Here is a 20,922-nt window from a genome sequence, read left to right on the forward strand (position 1 = left end):
TAAAAAATTACATTACGTTCCTTGAAATTGGACGTGGAACTTTGGCCGAATCAAGCAGATTATCAGGAGGCACAGGCAACCATACATGCAATGAAAGTAGTCAATGATCACGCCGAGAGAGGAGTGGCTCTGATTCAAGAATACAGTGGCTCTCTCACACACTCTGAAGAACAATTGCAGTTTCTCCTTCATGTGGTGGAAGATCACCGACGGATCTATCCAGACTGCAAAAAGTCAACACTGGCTGCTGAGCATCAGAAATGAGGGATTGTTGAAAACTTTGTGCTTTTTTTGAGATTGTTGTCATTGTTGTCATGTCAGTGTTGCTCTGATTTCAATAAAATGTAGTTCATTTGCAGCAACTTTTAATATTACTTGCATATCACAGTAACTCCGCACAGCTTAACATAGGCAGTCTTCCACATGATAGAGCTACCTCTAAATATAATTTTTTTGTCAACATTTTTGCATATTTCTAATTTTGAAGTTAAAAGGAACAGTTTAAGAGGTTAAGACACTAACATTTTGCAAAAAGAAATAAAAAAATTGGACTTGATAAGGACCACCCTAATAATCAGTATAATTTTTTATTTCAATGAAATTAATGTACTATATGTTTTTGTGTTTTTAGGGGATTTTAAGGAACTAAAGTATATTTATGCAGTAGTTATATTCCATTTATTCCCTTTTTGAGCATGGACCTGAAAATTAAATGTCCAACTTAAACTGTCATATATCTTGAATGTTTTGGAGCACAGACTCGAGTTTGGTCTCTTTTTAAAGAAGATTATTATTGAAGTGAATATATATATATATATATATATATATATATATATATATATATATATATATATACATACATACGTATTCACTTCAATAATAATCTTCTTTAAAAAGAGACCAAACTTGAGTTATATATATTAAGTTATAGAAGTTTAAATTTTTTGGTATGGGAAAATGCACAGAAATGCTATTTAAATTTTTCTTATATGAAATATATATATATTTTTATAAATATAAACAAGTTGTGTTTCAAATTTGAGGTTGATAAAAAAGAGCTTTCAGTAAGATTTTGTTTGGGTGCAGTACCAAACGTTTCCACTAGATTTAATTCGTTTCCCATTCATTTCCAATGCAGCCATTTAAGTAGGCTACAAGTGTCTTAAGTGACTCTTTCTTTTTTTCAGGACCTTTTCAAATTATGTATATGATTTTTTTGTGTGTGTGCATAGCAAATGCCAAAACCTTTACCAAGTTTCGTACCATTCCAGTGAAGTAAAAAATTCTAAAAACCAAAACATTTTCAGTCAAAAATGACAAAAGAGGCACTTGACAAAAGAGCACCAGAGGGTTTTATACAAAAAATATTATTTAACATGACTGAATCAACCTATACACATACATTTTTTACCAACAAAAATCAGGTAAGAATTAGTTCTTTAAGGTAACAATTGCAGGTTACAACTTTTTACAGTGGCAAATGGGTAGCAGCTTGCAGGTGGATATTGTTCCTCTAGTATATAAGTACCAGCAAAAGCTCGGGTTTGGTTTCAAACACCATATGGCACAATTAGAACTAAAGAACATGCATGAGCAATCTGAGCTCTCATGCCACTTAAGAAACATATAGTCGACTCCTCAAATCAATATGCCCGGACATTCGAAGGTGTTTGAGAGAGGCTTTGTAAATCTGCAGTGTCTATTTTTATGCATGTGGTTATGGTGCACGTGTTCCCTGGGGTTCTTTATGGAGTATGATGAATGAGGTGCTATTCACAGTTTGAGGCCTGACTCGTTCGGCTGCCAATATAGAAACTCAGTAGCCCACTTGCTGACATTCACATTGCAGGGCTGTGATGGCGAAGCAGGTGTTGTGTTTTCATTTTTTTTTTTTTTTTTTTTGTTGTTGTTTGTTTAATGTCACATTAACAGTGTTGGGGAAATTTACTTTTAAAAGTAATGCATTATATTGAATGCATTGAATTTAAAATTAGGGATTACAATTTTAGGGATTACAAAAATTCAGTGTTACTTGCAGAATCGTTTTGTAACTATTTGTAATATATATATATATATATATATATATATATATATATATATATATATATATATATATATATATATAGACAATGTGCATTAACGTAGCCTACTGTTGGGGAGGTGGGGGGTGTTGGAGGGACAACATGTCTTATTTTGCCTAGGGCACCAAATAAGCCAGAACCGCAACTGTCTGGAAGAGCATTTTTGAAATTAGAAACCTAAATTGGTAAAGGTGACGTTTGATGCCACAATGCAGCGTTATGCAACACTGCCCTCTTCTGGACAACTGAGCATAGCACTATAGAAGGCAAATATTTTATGTAAGTTCGAGAAGCATGATTCATGTGTCTCGAACTTACATAAAATATGTGCTTGCTGTAGGCTACATCAAAGAGGTCCAGTGTTGTTATTGTTAACTAAAACAATTAAAAATTTTAGTTAATTGAAATAAAGAATATATTATTATATTATATATTATATTAATATGAAATATAAATATCGGATCTGCCTGATTCTGATTTTAGTCCAGTTTTCAGCTTTGCCCAACGCCTGGAGAGGCCTACAACCCACAGTGTCTTGCACATGCACCCACTATGAAATTTGGTGGAGGATTGGTGACGTCTTTGAGAAGGGTGTGTGACTCAAGCCTATCCTGGAAGAGAAATTGCTTCTTTTTGGTCTGACAATGTTCCCCAACTCGAAGGATTGGTTTTCCCGCAGGACAATGCTCCATGCCGCACAGCCAGGCCAATGAAGGTGGATGGACCACCAGATCAAGACCCTGTCATGGCCAGCCCAATCTCCAGACCTGAACACCACTGAAAACCTCTGGAATGTGATCAAGAGGAAGATAGAAGGTCACAGGCCATCAAACAAAGCTTAAATTTTTGTGCCAGGAGTGGCATAAAGTCACCCAAGCTGGTAGACGCATGAAAGCTGTGATTGGAAATCAGGGTTATTACACCAAATATTGAATTCTTAACCACCCTTAAAACATATATTGTGCTTAAAAATGTTTATAAACCTGTTTTCTTTGCATTATTCAAGGTCTGAAAAAATGGCATATATATAGGCCTACAGTGAATATATATATACATATTTATATATATATATATATATATATATATATATATATATATATATATATATATATATATATATATAATGACCATTTTTGTTTTATTCTATAAACTGTGTGGGCGTGTGTATGCACACATACAGTATATTGACCCTGTTGTATTAGACTTCAGATATTAGATTCAGTTGCTGACATTCACATTTAACATTTTTGTGTCACAAATGATAAATATCTCTCTCTTCCACTTTCACTTTCCTCTAGTGCTAGCTGACATCTTATTAAAAGTTGTTCTGCTCTGTTTTCTTTGGAAAAGATGTTGGCCTGTTACACAGTGCAGTTATGCTCCTGTTACATAACGAGAGAGATTTAATGTTTTGAAGCTTCATATTTACTTATAGACATCATTAGTAGTTGTGCACTGAAAAAAAAAAAAACCTACTGGAGTCTAGCCCTAATTGTGATTCATTCTAAATGGATTTCCATGTTGTCTGTTGGTAGGAGAAGCACAGAGTCAGGTGTGTCTAATCTTCGACTTTGTCTTTGTTATGCTCGCATTGTCTGCATAGTTATACTAGATGACGGCACAAACACGGAATGTAGGCTACCCATTTCATGTATCTATTCGTGACGCTTCGCATAGCTCAAACTACACACACACACACACACACAGAGAGAGAGAGAGAGAGAGAGAGAGAGAGAGGGAGGTTTACTCTTGACAATTTTACGAGAGCTCAGCACTCATCTGTGGTTTCGCTGTTTCAGGTTTTTGACTGTGACTATGTCAGTTCTATGTTTCTTCAGAACGTATTATTTTGTAACTTAGTTTAGCCTATTATGATTTAGTGTTAATTGAAAGGTGAAATCTTTCGATTTATTGCCTGTTCGGTTTATTGCATCGAATATTAAATAGCCTATTGGAGTTTCGACTATGAAATTCAACGGATATCTGAGGCTGCGTATCGGGGAGGCAGTGGATTTAAAACCAACAACTTTTTCAACCCGCCACACCTTTCATAAGAAAACCCACCTGGATCCTTACATCGTTGTTAAAGTCGATAATCTGAAAGTTGGACAAACCGCCACAAAATCGAAGACCAACAAGCCGACCTTCGATGATGAATTCTGCCCATACATCTCGAATGGCAAAGAGCTGGAACTGGCTGTTTTCAATAACACCCCTATAGGATACGACGATTTTGTCGCAAATTACAGAATCCAGCTTGACGAACTGATAGTGCCATCAAACACAAGACAAACTTTTGAAGGATGGGTGAGTTTTCACTGTGAATAACATAATTGTTCCTTAACTATAGGCTATATAACTAGAGGTGTGGTAACTTGGTATAAAAAATAAAAAATAAACATACAAGACAGAGGAACAAGAGGAGTTTTACAATAGTTATTTAGGGCAGACATGTTGACATGATCATCACCATTATTTACTGTTTGACTGTTTGATAAATTATAGATATAGTGATTGATGTATACAATTGTAACATGAATTTTTTTTTTGTTTTATCCATGTAAATTATGAAACATCGATCGAGCAGCTGTTGCTATGGCTACCTCCTCCAGCATGCGATTTTATCTATCGTTGTGAACCTTAACACTTAAAGGGATAGTTCACCTAAAAATGAAAATCCTGTCATCATTTACTCACCCTCAAGTTGTTCCAAATCTGTATGAATTTCTTTCTTCTGCTGAACACAAAAGAAGATATTTTGTAGAATGTTTGTAACCAAACAGTTGCAAAAAAGTTGGAAAAAATACTATGTAAGTCAATGGGGCGCAGTTTGGTTAACCTCATTCTTCAGAATATCTTCTTTTGTGCTCAGCAGAAGAAATAAATTAATACAGGTTTGGAAAAACTTGAGGGTGAGTAAATGATGAAAGGATTTAATTTTTTTGGTGAACTATCTCTTTAAATGTTATATTCAGAGTCATTCCCTGAACATTCTTTTTTTACTTTTGATATTAATACTTTGATATAATTTGCATACAAAATGCAATGAAATGCAAAGTAAGAGAGATGTGGAACCCATCGCTCCCTTTTCTTTGTAGTTTTAGTCTTTCCTGACTGCAGGCCTGTCAGTGCTCTTGTCAGAGGGTCCTTTCGCTTTCATCTGTGCAATAACTAGGTCGTGCTCAGAACCACATGTTGCACCCCACCATGCATCACGGAAACTCTCAGAGCGTCACCTTCTCTTACATCTATTGGGTAAACGGTGATGTGTGGTTTGACATACTCGTGTCTGCTTTCCCTCTAGTCCAAGTGATAAAATGTGGTCAAATGAGCCCTTGCAAGCAGTTGTTTTTCTCGTTATGTTTTGAAATCTGATTATGATGTTTTTTGTGGGTGTTTAAGGTTATGTTTCATACTAAAACTTCTGAAATGTACATTTTTCAAGGTTACAAATTTGGCATAGAACATGAAATCATTACTTTTTAGTATGTACAGTATTTGCTATAGGCTTCATTTGTATAGTATAAGAGTTTTAAAATATGGTAACACTTTATTTTGATGGTCCACTTTAGACATTCTACTAAATATAAGTAACTTTGCAACTACATGTCAACTAGCAGTCATTAGAGTATTAGTAGACTGTCTGCTTAATATCTGCTAACACTTTATACTGTTACTCCCCAACAGACATTATACTGACTATAAGTAACTCTGCAACTACATGTCAACTTATTCTACTTTACTGAACCGTAAAACCTAACTCTAACATAACAGTCTGCTAATACTCTAATGTTAATTCATTTAAATCTAGTTGCAAAGTTGCATATAATGTCTAAAGTGGACCATCAAAAAAATTAATTACCTAAAATCAGCTTCATGTCCTAACTTTTACTGATCATTTTAAAATTACCATTATGACAATATAAAGTCTTTCTGGTTCTTTCTGGGGGGAAAAAACTTTTGGAACTTTTATTTTGAAGAGTTTAGGTTGCAGAAAACGTGCTGGTTATTTTGCAAGTGTGGTTTTATCAGTGTTTGCGGGGGACGCGCTTGCAAACTTGTACCACCAGTGCAAACATGCTGCTCAACCAAACTAGCCAGATTCCTCTCTTTGACCCATAAACCTCCCATATGTTGTAAATCTTAAGCTTTCCACATGTACAACTTGCAATAGCATTCACCAGAACTCAAGTTTACATTTTGTAATGATTTGATTTCCATTCGGCTGAGTGGTTTGGTGTCATTTTAAAGCCAGCTGCCAAATATAACTGAGTTGGTGGTAGGTTAAACCTCTGCTTTGGTTTCACAGCTGAGAGTTTGTTAATCTTTGCATCTGTTCTGCAGTTTCCTGGCAACCTAGATAATGTGTATGTACTTATGAAAACGATGTGTCGTATGCGTTGCTGAGTTTGTCTCTTTACATTTTATACTTTTCAAGTGTCGTGGGTCAATGTTTAAACCTTTCTATCCCTAAACACTTGTTGTGCTTCATGGTGTGTGCTATGGATTTAACTCCCTGAACCAGCTAGTCCTGCTTTCCTCGTCTTGCCTCGCATTACAGGAATTCCTCCCACTTCACAGGGCAAGCTGAATGATAGGAAGCGAAAGAATGACTTAGATGGCAAGATCGAATGACAGATTGTGATAGAAGAGAGAGAGAGAGAGAGAGAGAGAGAGAGAGGGGGGGAGAGAGACGACTGTTAATATGCTGCAGTGAAATATAAAAGTTAATCAGACAACCTTAACTCATAAGACATACAGACATTGAAGAGTAATAAAAGCTCACAGCATTTTGTGACCTGTCATGGTCATAACCACATCAAACAATATAGCCACATCCTTCGCTTTAAAAAAACATGTCCATTTAGCTAAATGTATCACCTTTAACATCAGTGTTATCAGCTCAGTGGAAAGTCTGGTGCTTTAAAAAAAAAAAATTGGTTTAAATATTTTCAGTTTGTGTGCAGACTATCATGCTATTTGTACAGTTTATATAATCAATGTGAACTAAAAAATATTTTTAAATGTTTAAGATTTTTTGTTTTTTGCAACTGCTAAATTAAATATTAAACACAAATGTTATGAATCTCTACAGGATATTATATTTGATATAAAAGTGATATTTATCATAGTGTCAGCACTTACAGTAGTTTTTACTGTGCTTTTAAAGTGTATTATATTGTTTCTCACCGGTTATCTCCTCTTCCAGGTGAATCTGGAACCAGAGGGAAGTGTGTATGTATCCATCTCTCTCACCGGCTCCTTTACAGATGGTTAGCTGTTTTCATTAACTATAAATATGTTTAATGTTTAAAATATAAATCTTGGTCACACTTTAGATTAGGGTCCAATTCTCACTATTAACTAACTATTAACTACAACTTTTGCCTCAATAAACACCTAATTATGGCGTATTAATAGTTAGTAAGGTAGTTGTTAAGTTTATGTTTTGCATAGGATTAGGGATGTAGAATATGGTCATGTAGAATAAGGCATTAATATGTGCCTTATATAAGTAATAGCCAATATCCTAGTAATATGCATGCTAATAAGCAACTAGTTAATTCAACCCTAAACTAAAGTGTTACCTAAATCTTTATTATTCTTATATAAAAATAAATTATCGATGTGTAATTATAATACAAAGTGTTTGTTTATGTGTGTATATATCTGTGACAAATCTGCCATGAACATTTACAGTAGACAGTAGAAAAAAAATCTTTCACCATTTTATGTCTTTTAATAAAGATGTTGTTATATTTTTGTCTTTAAACATAGTATTCAATCTCTTTTTTAAGTTTTATTCTAAAAAAAATAATGTCAGCATCATAACCAGCTTTTCATAATTCTTTGTAAATGTCCCACTTTCATGTGTACTTATCCACAACAGTTAGTTTTAACTTTACAGTTAATTTTGTTGGCATTTTGATTGTGCTGACTGACTGAGTGTTGCCATCAATTACAGATGAAGCTGTGAATGGACCGAGACCCCATAAAAAACTTACAAGAGAGGGGCAAAAAGCTTTAAAGAGAAGAAAGGTCCACCAAGTCTACGGTCATAAGTTTATGGCAACCTTCCTTCCCCAGCCTACTTTTTGCTGCCATTGCAAAAACTTCATTTGGTGAGACTTACATAGAAAACACATCATTATGCACATAGCCTCAATTAATGTATGGGATGCCATGTGGTAATAAAAATATAATCTTTTCCCAGGGGTGTTATTGGAAAGCAAGGTTATCAGTGTCAAGGTGTGTATGGTTACTAATATTAGTGGAATCATCATTTTCCCATATGCATATACAAGGAATAGCAACATTCACTTTTTGCCTTACTATTCTAGTGTGCGCGTGTGTGGTCCATAAGAGGTGTCATAACTTGATTGTAAGTGAGTGTCCACGTATGAAGAAAGATTTAAATGAGGTAAGAGAGTGAGTGAGTGTGTGTAAATGCTTGTGTGATGACAAAATTATGTCTTGTGGATCCATTTGACATGCATTTTATTCTGTGTACAGGGCCAAAGGCAGGGCTTCAGCGTCAACTTACCCCACCAGTTTAGAGAACACAACTACAAAGTTCCCACATACTGTAACCACTGCGGATCTCTCCTGTACGGCCTGATCAAACAGGGTCTCCACTGCAAGAGTAAGCACATATTTACTCGACTTATTGGAATACACGGCTGCTTTGTAGTCAAAGATTGTTGTTGTCATCTGTGTGGTGTGGATTTGTTCAGGTTGCAAGATGAACATCCACAAACGCTGTGAACAAAATGTTGCACCCAACTGCGGAGTGAACAGTACGGCACTGGCCAGCAAATTGTCAGAGATTGGATTGCTCAACACACTCTCCAAACGAAATTCTCAGGTATCTTCATCAAAGCCATCTCGAATATCAATAATATTTGCTTTGGTTATATGCACATTTATTGTCTTTGTGAGATATTTCTCCAAATTTGTGTACATTGAGTATATTTTTCTCCGTATTTTTTCTCCGTAGAGTTCTCTGCACATGACAGGAATAAAGGGTCAGAACTCCATTAAAAGCATACCACCAGCATTTGAGGAGCAAGAAGACGAGACTGTTAAAGTTGGTCTGGAAGACTTTAGTTTCTTGCAAGTGCTGGGAAAAGGCAGCTTTGGCAAGGTATTGCACATGCAACTATGCCTCATTACCGAGATTACATTCCCTTGCATTTGATCATTATAAATTCTCAATATGTCTTAAGAACGTCCTGGCACTTTTAACCACAGATGTGTATATGTGTGCATCTGTAGGTGATGTTGGCTCGTCTAAAAAGTGACCACAGGGTCTTTGCTGTGAAAATGCTGAAGAAGGATGTCATACTGCAAGACGATGATGTCGAGGCAACCATGATTGAGAAGAGAGTGCTGACTCTGGCCCACCAACATCCATTTCTCACACAGCTCTACTACTGCTTTCAGACTGTGGTAAGAATCCTCAAACGGATTTAAGGTGCTAATAGCATGTCATATGATGAATAGAGGTAAAATAATGACAATATATTGTAAAAGATTTGATAAATCCCATATTCCATACATAAGGCTTACCCTTGAATTACCCTGAATTACGCATTACGCTGCGTCGTGTTTTAGGGTAAAGGAAATGTCCGTAACTTAACAGATAATGTCCTCACAGAAAATGACCAGTATCATTACAGTGTACATTGACTGAACTCTGATAAAGGAAAGTTTGGTTCCTTGTTATAAAATTTCATTCATAGGACAATAGAAGAATCTAGAAATGCTTCTCAAACAGCTTTCGGGAAACCAGAGTAAATGCCGTAATCCGGTCAGGGGTGAATTCTGTTCAGTGTATGATTTGTTGACATGTTATTGGGTAGCTAATCTGTAACGTGAGCCTAGTAGAAATCACGCTAGACTTTGCAGTAGAGGTTAACTTATGTCATCACGGTTGCCACATTGACAAGTGTTGTTGAATGTAGACACTCCATTTCCCTCACTCAACCAGGAAACACAATGCTTTTTGGCAAAACCCCTTGACATCATATCAAAAAAATTGTTTAAATTCCTGAAATACTTTTGTTTTATCTTCAGTCTCCTGAAACATACTTCAGTCTCCTGAAACTTCATGAGAATATTTCCTGGGGTTAAAAATCTGACAGCTGAATTAGCAGTTGGTCCATTTAATGCTATCAAATGCTACTGATACTTGATATACAGTCCATAAGATTACTACACTTTCTGAGAGCATAATTTAAAATAAAAGCCACCCAAAAGCCCATCTTTAGAAATAATCTAAATTAGTGATGTCAGTTGCAATACCCAATGTAGACAGTAGATGGAGCGTCTTGGTTAGTAATGGTATTCACTTCCTGCTTTCCATGCCGAAAACGTTAACAGGAAGTGATGCAAGTTTTTTGTTGACTTACACTTGATCATACTATTGATAAATTGATAAAAAGTGACAGTAAAGACATTTATAAACTTTTGAACAGTTGTGTATATTAAATAAATGTTTTATAATTGCAATAGATGTTTTGTGTAAAATATAATATATAAATCGTTGTTTATAGTAATTTTTACATTAATAGCATCAATGTGTTATAGAACACAAGTTAAAATACTGTACATATTACAGGTTTACATGTTTATTAATGCTGGAAGAAGTAATAGAATGAATATATTGAATATATTCCTTTGTATTTGACTCTTTTATACTTTATAACATGTTTTTCCACATTATTTTTCTCTGTATTTGCTAACCTGTGCTCTTCATTTCCCAGGATCGGTTATTCTTTGTCATGGAGTTTGTGAATGGTGGTGACCTCATGTTCCACATCCAGAAGTGCAGGCGTTTTGATGAGCCACGAGCACAGTTTTATGCCGCGGAGATCATTTCGGCCCTGATGTTCCTTCACTCCAAAGGAATAATTTACAGGTGAGGAATACTGTGGATCATGTTAATGTCACACATTTCCTCTCATTATTTTATCTTTTCTCTCTGGTTTAAATTTTGCTACATTATTTTGGAGCTAGCTGTCCAAGTTAGCTTATCTTTTCAGACCTTTTTTATGTACAAAACATGTGATTCCTTTGTCAGAAGGAAAGAATATTTGAAATTCATTATGTTCATCTGAAATTACTGTAGATTTTCACACCCTAGTGCAACTGCCCTTCAGTTGTTTGCTTTGACATGCGCATGTGTTCAGTCTACACATGTCCTGACACAGTTCGTCAGATTTTACAGACAGTCTCCGCCCTAGACTTAGTCTTCCTATTCCTTGTCGGAACATTGAGCTCTTCCTGGCAGTAATCACATGACCTTTGTCTACCTGAATAAGCTTTCCGATCACCCTTGTATTAGAGCCGAGCCAAGCCCAAATATAAACAGATCTGGCAAACTGCTTTCCCATTCAAATGAGGCTCGCAGCATTTACAAGCTTCCCTGTGGGGTCTTTTCTGGAATTCCAGTGAACTTTGCTGACCCTCTGTCGTCTTTACAATCATATGGGCCTCTTTATGGCCACTCTCACCTTTCCTTTCGATTTTATTGGGCTTTAAAGCAAATTATTTTAGGGTAATTATAACGCTTCTGTGAAGTGAAGGTTATGGGGAGAAGAGTAGAGTCCTGGGAAAGATGGCAGTGTTGTATTGTAAGAGGACTATGGGGACATTTTGAGTGTGGACTTGAGCTGACATCACAGGCCTGCCCAGCATGCAATGGAGCTATTATTACATAAGCTGTTTACTCAGAAAGACAGAGAGAGCAAGGGAGGGAGAGTGAGAGAGCGGCCTGCTCTGGTTTTTATCACATGACTCTTTTTCTGTTACAAAGTGCAATATAGCACAACATATTATTCTGAATAAATATTAAAAATCCCATCACAATATTTCAGCATTGATTTTGAAGGGAAACCTGTAACACACCTTTTATAAAACCAGCAATACAACGATTCGTTGACCTCTGTGTCATCAAGCTGTTCTTCTCCACTTCACCTTACTTAACCCTGATCTTATATTAGATGCTGTAATGCTGTGTAATCTGGCTCTGCTCTAATCCGAGGACTAGACTATACTGGATTTATTCAAAAAGAATGGACAGTGCATGAAGGAAATGAAGAGTTCATTAATGACTTTAGTGTTTTAGTCTCACTGAATAGTAAGCCTGTTATACACGGAGGCTTGGATAAAGTGCAAATGCAGAGTGTTTATTGACCTCTCAAATTGTTCCACCGTTGCTAAATTATATCTGGTTTCCAAAAGGGCATCAGAAATGACGAACTCTCCTTTGTTGTTTTATTCTTTTTTTAATTAAATGATAAACCCTTTTTTTTTAAATCAGAATACTTGGTGTTTGAAGACTTTTGTTGCAACATTGCAAGAGTCTTGGGTTGTTTTACGTAGAGAGGAAAGCATTCGGTTACGTCACTGATGGTTAAGCAGAACAGAGATTTGCCCATTTTTGCGGACTCTGCAATAGTTCTGCCAGTCCTCCAGCTGCAGATTTGGGCTGTGGTTGATGGCCAGGCTGGTGAGTTTGCCATGCTGTTATTTTTGCCAGCGCCAGCCCTGTGAGAAACTGTGAGCGTGAGTCTCTGCATGTCTCTGTGCTTGTTCACTAGGCATAAAGTAAAGGAAGTTAAGATATCTTTTTGATTTTGTAGTAGTCTCTGACTTTCTTTCTCTTTTCCATTTGTGTAAATTATCTGATTCATAACACTTGAGAATAACATTTGTATAAATTATTTGAGAAGAAACAAGAAGACACAAGTTTCCAGAAACACACACACACACTCACATACACGCACACATTGTGTTTTAATGTTTTATGGGCACTTTCCATAGACATAATGATTTTTATACTGTACAAACTGAATATTTTATCCCCTTAACTAACCCTGCCCCTAAACCTCCCATCACAGAAAACTTTCTGCATTTTTACATTTTCAAATATATATATACAGACCCTTTCCAAAAAATTAGAATGTCATGGAAAAGTTTATTTATTTCCATAATTCCATTCAAAACGTTAAACTTCCATAGATTATAGATTCATGGCCCACAACTTAAACGATTTCAAGTATTTAGTTGTTTATTTGTACATAATTTGGGCTTCCAGCTCATAAAACCCACGAAAACAGGATTTCAAAAAATTAGAATATTACATGAAATCACACAGTAATTACACAGTGATACCATGGTCATTGAACCAGGTTTTGGTTCTTTTGGCAGTGTGGGCAGGTGCAAATCCTGCTGGAAAATGAAGGAAGCATCTCCATAAAGCTTGTCTGCTGAAGGAAGCATGAAGTGCTCTGAAAATGTCCTGGTAGACGGCTGCGTTGAGTGGACAGCACAGTGGACCAACACCAGCCGATGACATGGCTCCCCAAAACAACACAGACTGTGGAAACTTCACACTGGACTTCAAGCATCTTGGATTGTGTGCCTCTCCATTCTTCCTCCAGACTCTGGGACCTTGGTTTCCAAATGAGATGCAAAATTTGCTCTCATCAGAAAAAAGGACTTTGGTCCACTGTGCTTTATTAAATCCAGAGTCAACGCAGCCGTCTACCAGGACATTTTCAGAGCACTTCATGCTTCCTTCATTTTCCAGTAGGATTTGCACCTGCCCACACTGCCAAAATAACCAAAACCTGGTTCAATGACCATGGTATCACTGTGTAATTACTGTGTGATTTCATGTAATATTCTAATTTTTTGAAATCCTGTTTTCGTGGGTTTTATGAGCTGGAAGACCAAATTATGTACAAATAAACAACTAAATACTTGAAATCGTTTAAGTTGTGGGCCCTGAATCTATAATATATGGAAGTTTAAGGGTCTGTATATATATATATATATATATATATATATATATATATATATATATATATATATATATATATCTTAGTATGATTTATAAACTGTTTTAATCATGGGGACCAAAAAATGTCTTCGGATTTCGGATATTGTCATCTTTGTGGGGATATTTTGTCCAGTGTTGAGGCTCCAGTGTTACCCTGACTGAACGAAGTAATGGGAGATGGAACAACATGTGTGTATAGTGTTGTTATAAAACACTCTATTCTTTGTTGTTTACTAAGTAATGCGGCACAGTCATGAACTTTTAACAACACAGTAAAGAGGTCACCTCTCAATGTGTTCTCTGTTAATTGTTTTCTAATTAAATTAGACCACATTTCCTTGGAAACCTTTGGCCACAAGAAGCTGTTAATCCAATATACATTCCGTCATTCTCTTTTCCACTGGATCAATATGGCCTTTCCTTCTCTGATGACAGGAGACTGAATGATACTACACACTTGTGTCAAGCATGCAAGCATTGCAGTACACGCTCATTTGTCATTGTGCGTCAATACCATTTGAACTCTGTGAACCTCATTTGTTATTCACTATTGTATGTTTTGTGATATTTAGTTTACATTGTTCGTGCTACCGCAGGCTGTCTTTCAGCTTGTTATTTATGACTTATGTGTAGGCACACATAAATTACAGTTGTAATTTCTTTCATTCATAAAATTATACAAATCCGTCAGCTGTTTAATAAAATATGTTGGCTATGTAAAGCATTCAATAATGCTTTTAGCTTCCGATAAGAGTGTATTACTTTTTGCTTCATTTGATGCATTTTAACGTTTAAATCCTTTCAGCAGAATTGCACACATTTTGTCTCAAAATAAGTGAAGAAAGTGCAGAAAAACATTTTTACATCTGTAAAAAAAAAGTAAATGATTAATTATTGTTATTTAATAATAATAACTTTTACCTTGTTGTCACTTACTTGATGGTTACACCCATTGCTATTTTACTATTTATTAATAATTTGAGTTTTGTCATTCTGTTTTGTGTTTTAAAGGGACTTGAAACTGGACAATATTCTCCTGGACAGACATGGCCACTGCAAACTGGCAGATTTTGGCATGTGCAAAGAGGAAATCTTTAATGGAAAACTTACTAGCACCTTCTGTGGGACTCCAGATTATATTGCACCTGAGGTGAACATTACAATAAGAGGATATATAAGATGATGGTTAATGTGTGTGTGCGTGTGTGTGTGTGTGTGTGTGTGTGTGCGTTCTCTTCACATGTAGATGTTTAATGCTGTGTGTCTCTCTCAGATCATCCTGGAGGAGCTGTATGGCGTATCAGTGGACTGGTGGGCTCTGGGCGTGCTGCTTTATGAGATGCTGTCGGGACATGCTCCATTTGAAGCGGAGACTGAGGACGAGCTGTTTGAGTGCATCCTCAAAGAAGAGATCATTTATTCATCCTGGCTCAGCAACGAGGCAGAGGACATCCTTAGAGGAGTGAGTCCAGATCTGCAGTCAAACAATCAGATTGATTACACATGATGACTTAAAATAAGTCAGACCAAAACAATTTGTCTTTATAAAATGCACGCTCTTAACCCGATAACGCTTAATAAGCCGACAACGTGTGTGGTCATGTAAACGCGTTAAACCTTTTTCCTTTAATGCCGAAAGGTCATAAACAGCTTAAGAATAAACTGATCGACACAGCTAGATTTTTGCCCATTTCCACGATTTCTCCCAGCATGTAAACTCTTAATCTGCGTTCTGTCAGCTTACTGAAGTGTGACATGTGAGAGAAATACATCCTTATATGGCAGATTAAGCACATCCAGCCACAGCGAGTGTTTCACGGTAGGCGAGTAAACTCTGGCTTTTTCTTGACCCAAGAAGTATAAAAAATGTGTTCTCATCTCATGCAGCCACAGGACAAGTGGTACAGTTGTAGAAACCTCAAATACTAGAGGAGAGTCTTTCCCGCTGACATTTTGAAATACTCTGAAATACTGGGGTTTCTTATGCTTTATTTAATGTCACAACTCACATAATGAACAGAGTGTAATACATGGATGCTTACGTTTTGACGTCACCACCAGGCAGGCAACAACCTGTTTTTTTTTATACAGTCTTGTAAACGCGGTTACGTGCATGGTGGGTTATTGATTTGCATGTAAATCGGGTATTTCAGTTATTTCGTCCAGTATGTTTACGCGTTAATTGGAATACAACTGGCCTAAGCACATGCTCCAAACAGAGGTGAGATGCATGCAAATATTTGATTATCTAGAAATCACACAAAGAAAGGCCTGTCTCAATTAAAGCTTTAATGTAAGCGTACTCAAAGGCGCCACTTGAATCAAATCCATTGTTTTGCACTACAAGTACATTTATCTGACTTTTACTACACCAGTCTCTTTACATTTACTCTAAGGACACAATCCAGAGTCTTAACTTGCATCTCAGGCAGCTATGTTGGGAAATCTGTGACTTTCCTGGCAGTGACGTCTTATGATTAAACCACTCTCTTCCTCTACCATTGTGCAAACATTTCATAAAAAAGCCTTCATACTGAAACCTGATTCTGTTCTAGTCTTCAACAAGCTCTGATTCTTCTTCTCACCAGAATAACCTCAAATCTTGCTTCATTTAAAGAGCTCAGAGTGAACATGTTTCTTGGCTGTTCTGAGGGTCTTGGCCCTGATATGTAAGCACCAGTAAAACATGATGAGGCTAATAAGGAGCAGAGAGCACAGCCTGTGAGCAGACCCCATTGCTGCTGTTTGACCCAAGATGTCACTATCACAGGCTATCCCTGCCCTTTGTGCCTCGTTACATTGTGCTCCATGAAGGGTTAAAGAGCTGTGTCATGGTAGAAGGATTAACATCACGTGACTAAGTAGAGGTCTTCTTGTATTAGTGGAGTAATATCCCAAAATCTCCTTTCCAAGGGCTTAAGTCAGTGATCTGATCTATGCAGTATTGTGGACAGTAAATGTTGCAGACCAGTATGACAGAGACCATTTTGGCAACCAAGTGCAATGAAAAAGTGGTAATCTAAAAATGGTAACATCTAAATTAATTGGTTTTATTCAAGTCTACAATGCTATTTGACATAACTGAACCAACTTATATACAGTACATTCATTTATAGCAAAAAAACAAACATTTTCTGTGAAATCAGGTAGAAGTCCCACTTTAAGGTAACATTTGTTACCACTTTTTTTTTTTTTACAGCATTTGCATTTATTTGAAAGACTGAGCAAGTGCCCTCTTCAAGCACTGTGTTCGAAAGCTTAATAATGAAGATTTGTGTTTGCTATCTACCCAGTTACTCACCAGAGACCCAGCGTGTCGGTTAGGCTGCATGGAAAGAGATGGAGGGGAAGAGGCCATCACTGCACACCCGTTTTTCACAGGACTGGACTGGGAGAAGCTGAACAAACGAGAGATCACACCACCGTTCACACCTCGAATAGTAAGCCTACCTCTGCACTTCTACTGTTTAATTCTCTTCTGTGTGTTGTATGTAGACACTGACCAATATTGATTCAGTTATGGACTTTCTTTATATTGAATAATCAGAACCAATTTTTGATTACTGATTTATTTTAATTTATTTCATTTTAATTTATTTAATAAAACACTGGTAACACATTAATAAGGGTTCATTTGTTGACATTAGTTAACAACATTATTTACCATGAGTTACAACGAACAATATGTCCACAGCATTTATTGATCTCGGTTCATGTTAATCTCAACATTTACTAATACATTTTTAAGATCAAAAGTTTTATTTTTTAACATCAGTTAAAGGTAGGGTATGGGATTTGCAAAACGGCCGGCAGATTTTGAAAATACACAACTCAAATGGTCCTACCTTATTTGCTCCAACGCTGGCCCTGACTCCACCCATCCGAATGGGGGGAGGGGGGTGGGGGTATGATACGACCGTTTGATTGACGAACTTACTGTCCAATGATTCTAGGTGGTCTTGGAAATGATTGGCTGGAGTTTTGCCCGTTCCACAGATGATTAAATTGCTTAATTTTCATTTCAGTGCTTCTAACTCAGTGGCTGTAAGTGGGTTAGGAATAGGATTTCAAGTGATTTTGAAAAAATCGACAAAAAAGAGAATCACATACCCCACCTTTAATGTATTGTAAAATAACATGAACATGTACATTTTATAACATTAACAAAGGTTAATAAATGCTGTAAAAATATATTGATTATAGTTAGTTCATGTTAACCAATGCAAAATCTGAAGTCTTTGATCGCTAATTTGGATCCACCTCCACACTGTAACAAATAGCCTTGATTATTATTATTATTTATTCCATTATATTTACAAAATTGTTTGATAGAATTGAAGACATTTTACAATACTTATATTAATATATTTAATTATATATATATACATACTTAAAGTGAACGTTTAAGTGATTTAAGTAAAATTACTTTAGTTACTTTACCAGTAAAATACTGTTGTTGAGTGCTATTCTTCATAGATGCACCAAATTATGCTATTTATCAGCTGATGTGACATTAAATAACCAATATCCGATTAATTTGAAAAGTGTTAATATTGGTCAAAAATAATGTTTTGGTTTTGGTTTGTAGGAATCTATTGAGGATGTGGCAAATTTTGACCCTGACTTCACCCAAGAGGAACCCTGTCTTACACCAATAGAGGACAGCCTTTTCCCTTTCCACCAGGACAATTTTAAAGACTTCACTTACACAGCTCCAGAGCTGCGATGGAACTAACATTAGCCAAGGCTTATTTAGATTATGTTACTTTCCCTTATCAACTCTCTCTAGCGAACTTGTTGTAATGCACTCCGTTGACAGACTTGTTGCTACGACAAAAATATGGAGACGATTCAAAATTTAGAAGAAGGAAATGCAATATACTCCACAGCACCATCCAGTGCTATTGTTGTTGTTATTGAGTTATTGCAATGAGTTAATTTATGTATTGTAAAGTATTGCTAACTGAAGTCTGAGTAATAAACTTGAAAATTCCTTTTGTAACAGATTGTAAAGAACAATTTTGGTTTACCTAAACCACATGTGACACATATCACCTGTCCAGTATTGAATAATGAATCAGGGGATCTGTGGCTTGAGATAGAAACATTAAATTTTCATGAGAAAAACAAAATAATATATCCTTTACACCTCAAAGACAAACAGCTGCGGTCATGTCACATTTATCTGTAGGCCTGCAAATCCTCCATGAATTATTTATTACCCTCGATTTATTTGTTGTTCTCACGAACTCACCCTGTATTTGAAGCAGCGTTAATGCACTCATAATGCACAATAGTGCTGCTCACTTTGATGAGATTAATGAGATTAGGATGCTATTATGAACATTATCCATATTTAGAGTCAGGTCGATTTGACACTGCCAACTCATTTCAATTTCATTCAGTAACCAGCTTATACAACTGGACTAATGGCCCCATTCATCTGCTTTTTTCCTTTTGATTGTTTATGCTTAAATTTCATGTCTGAAAATTTGGTTGAAGGGATTGGTTTTTTTGGGGGGGGGGGGGGGGTTTGCTATTCAAGCATTCTATTGTTAAAAGTGACTTGGTGAATTACCCAATATGGGGTTTTACACACTTGCCCTAAACCAGTTTAACTGGAAACTCTGTGGCTCTGCCTCTGACACATTTTCTTTGGCATCATGTTCTGGCAGACAATATAAGTGATAGTGAGTTATAGTGACAAACATGTTTGAGATAGACAAACATCTTCACTTCTGAGATAGTGAAGAAAATGTATTGGTCTGCTTGTTTATTGTCCAGCACTTTATTTTTGGTACTAGTTATATATATGCCAGATTCAAGGAATATTGCGGGTTCTGTAGGCTACAGGTTAAGATCATCAGTCAACAGCATTTGTGGCATAATGCTAATATTTTTTACTCATTTTCTGTAAAAAACAACAAAAACACGGTTACGATGAGTCACTTACAATGAAAGTGAATGTGGGCATTTTTTTGGATGATTTGTAAGAAAACATGTAAAGCTCATAATTTTATAAAAGCACATTCATTATTTTCAAATTTGTGTATTATTTGAGCTGCACTGTAAAAAATGATCGTGATTTTAACGGTAAAAGTCTGTAAAAATGCTACAGTGAAAAACTGTTTCCGTACTATATACGGTAAATAACTGTGATAGAATAACTTGTGTGAATGACACTGTGCAGCTTCTATTATATTATTATTACATTTCTTGCGGAAGAGCTGCTTGTGATGAGCTTTGATTGATCATGTGACTCATCACTGCTGTGATTGTTGGTTATCAGTGTATTACAATGGTACAAAACAGATATTAATACTTCAATAGGACGTTAAATTCACATTATATCAGATAATGAATTACGGTTTATTACTGTAAATTTTAAGTTAAGTCTGTAAAACCAATAACGTTGCTACCGTATTTTTGACGGTAAAGTAGGCCTACTGGCAACCACAGCTGCCGGTTTTTTACCGTAAAAATCGCTGTTTAATTTTTTACAGTGTCATGCCTGAGTGTTTTGTACCAGACCATCAAATGTACCATTACATCTATCACAGTTATTTACCGTATATAGTACGGAAACTTTCTGTTAACCAATTAACAGTTTTTCACCGTTAAAATTACGATCATTTTTTACAGTGTATTGAAACAATGAGTATTTTAACATTTACGGATTGGCTCCATTCACTTACATTATGTTTCACTCTGTAACCAATGTTGATATTGTTTCCAAGACCATTTTCCTGCAGGCCATATGATGAAATCTGAATCTTCAGTGATTGTGTGTGAAATGTTTTGACTTGCAGTCAGGTGCTCTGGTGATTTTCCCAGTTAGGCGTATGGTGTTAAACTGCCAAAAACCAGCCATGTCTGGCTGGATGGATGCTTCATGACTCAAACCATTCATTGAGTCAGCACTGCTGAGAAGTTCACTGGGTTCCTCTAGTAAGACATGTGCCAATTGTATTACATTCAAATTCAAAAGTAATG

The 20,922-nt window shown here is 36.2% G+C and overlaps 1 protein-coding gene across 1 annotated transcript; it reads left to right on the plus strand.

Moving 5' to 3' along the window:
- Positions 1-3,754: 3,754 nt before the first annotated feature.
- prkchb (protein kinase C, eta, b) lies at positions 3,755-18,931 on the plus strand. Its single transcript, XM_084091226.1, has 14 exons — positions 3,755-4,388; positions 7,291-7,354; positions 8,047-8,203; positions 8,296-8,330; positions 8,423-8,502; positions 8,595-8,724; positions 8,816-8,946; positions 9,079-9,225; positions 9,357-9,530; positions 10,847-11,001; positions 14,941-15,079; positions 15,203-15,391; positions 17,223-17,369; positions 18,518-18,931. The coding sequence occupies exons 1-14, from the start codon at positions 4,047-4,049 to the stop codon at positions 18,662-18,664; spliced, it is 2,037 nt and encodes a 678-aa protein (XP_083947352.1). The 5' UTR covers positions 3,755-4,046; the 3' UTR covers positions 18,665-18,931.
- Positions 18,932-20,922: the final 1,991 nt, after the last annotated feature.

This window comes from Abramis brama, assembly GCF_963993115.1.
Source record: "Abramis brama genome assembly, chromosome: 18".
Classification (NCBI taxonomy): Eukaryota; Metazoa; Chordata; class Actinopteri; order Cypriniformes; family Leuciscidae; genus Abramis; species Abramis brama.

Bases quoted from the DNA above. Each gene is read 5' to 3' on its own strand.
- prkchb (XM_084091226.1), top strand. From the start codon at position 4,047: ATGAAATTCAACGGATATCTGAGGCTGCGTATCGGGGAGGCAGTGGAT. The intron at 8,204-8,295 runs GTGAGACTTACA...ATCTTTTCCCAG, and splicing joins CATTGCAAAAACTTCATTTG to GGGTGTTATTGGAAAGCAAG. The intron at 11,002-14,940 runs GTGAGGAATACT...TGTGTTTTAAAG, and splicing joins TCCAAAGGAATAATTTACAG to GGACTTGAAACTGGACAATA.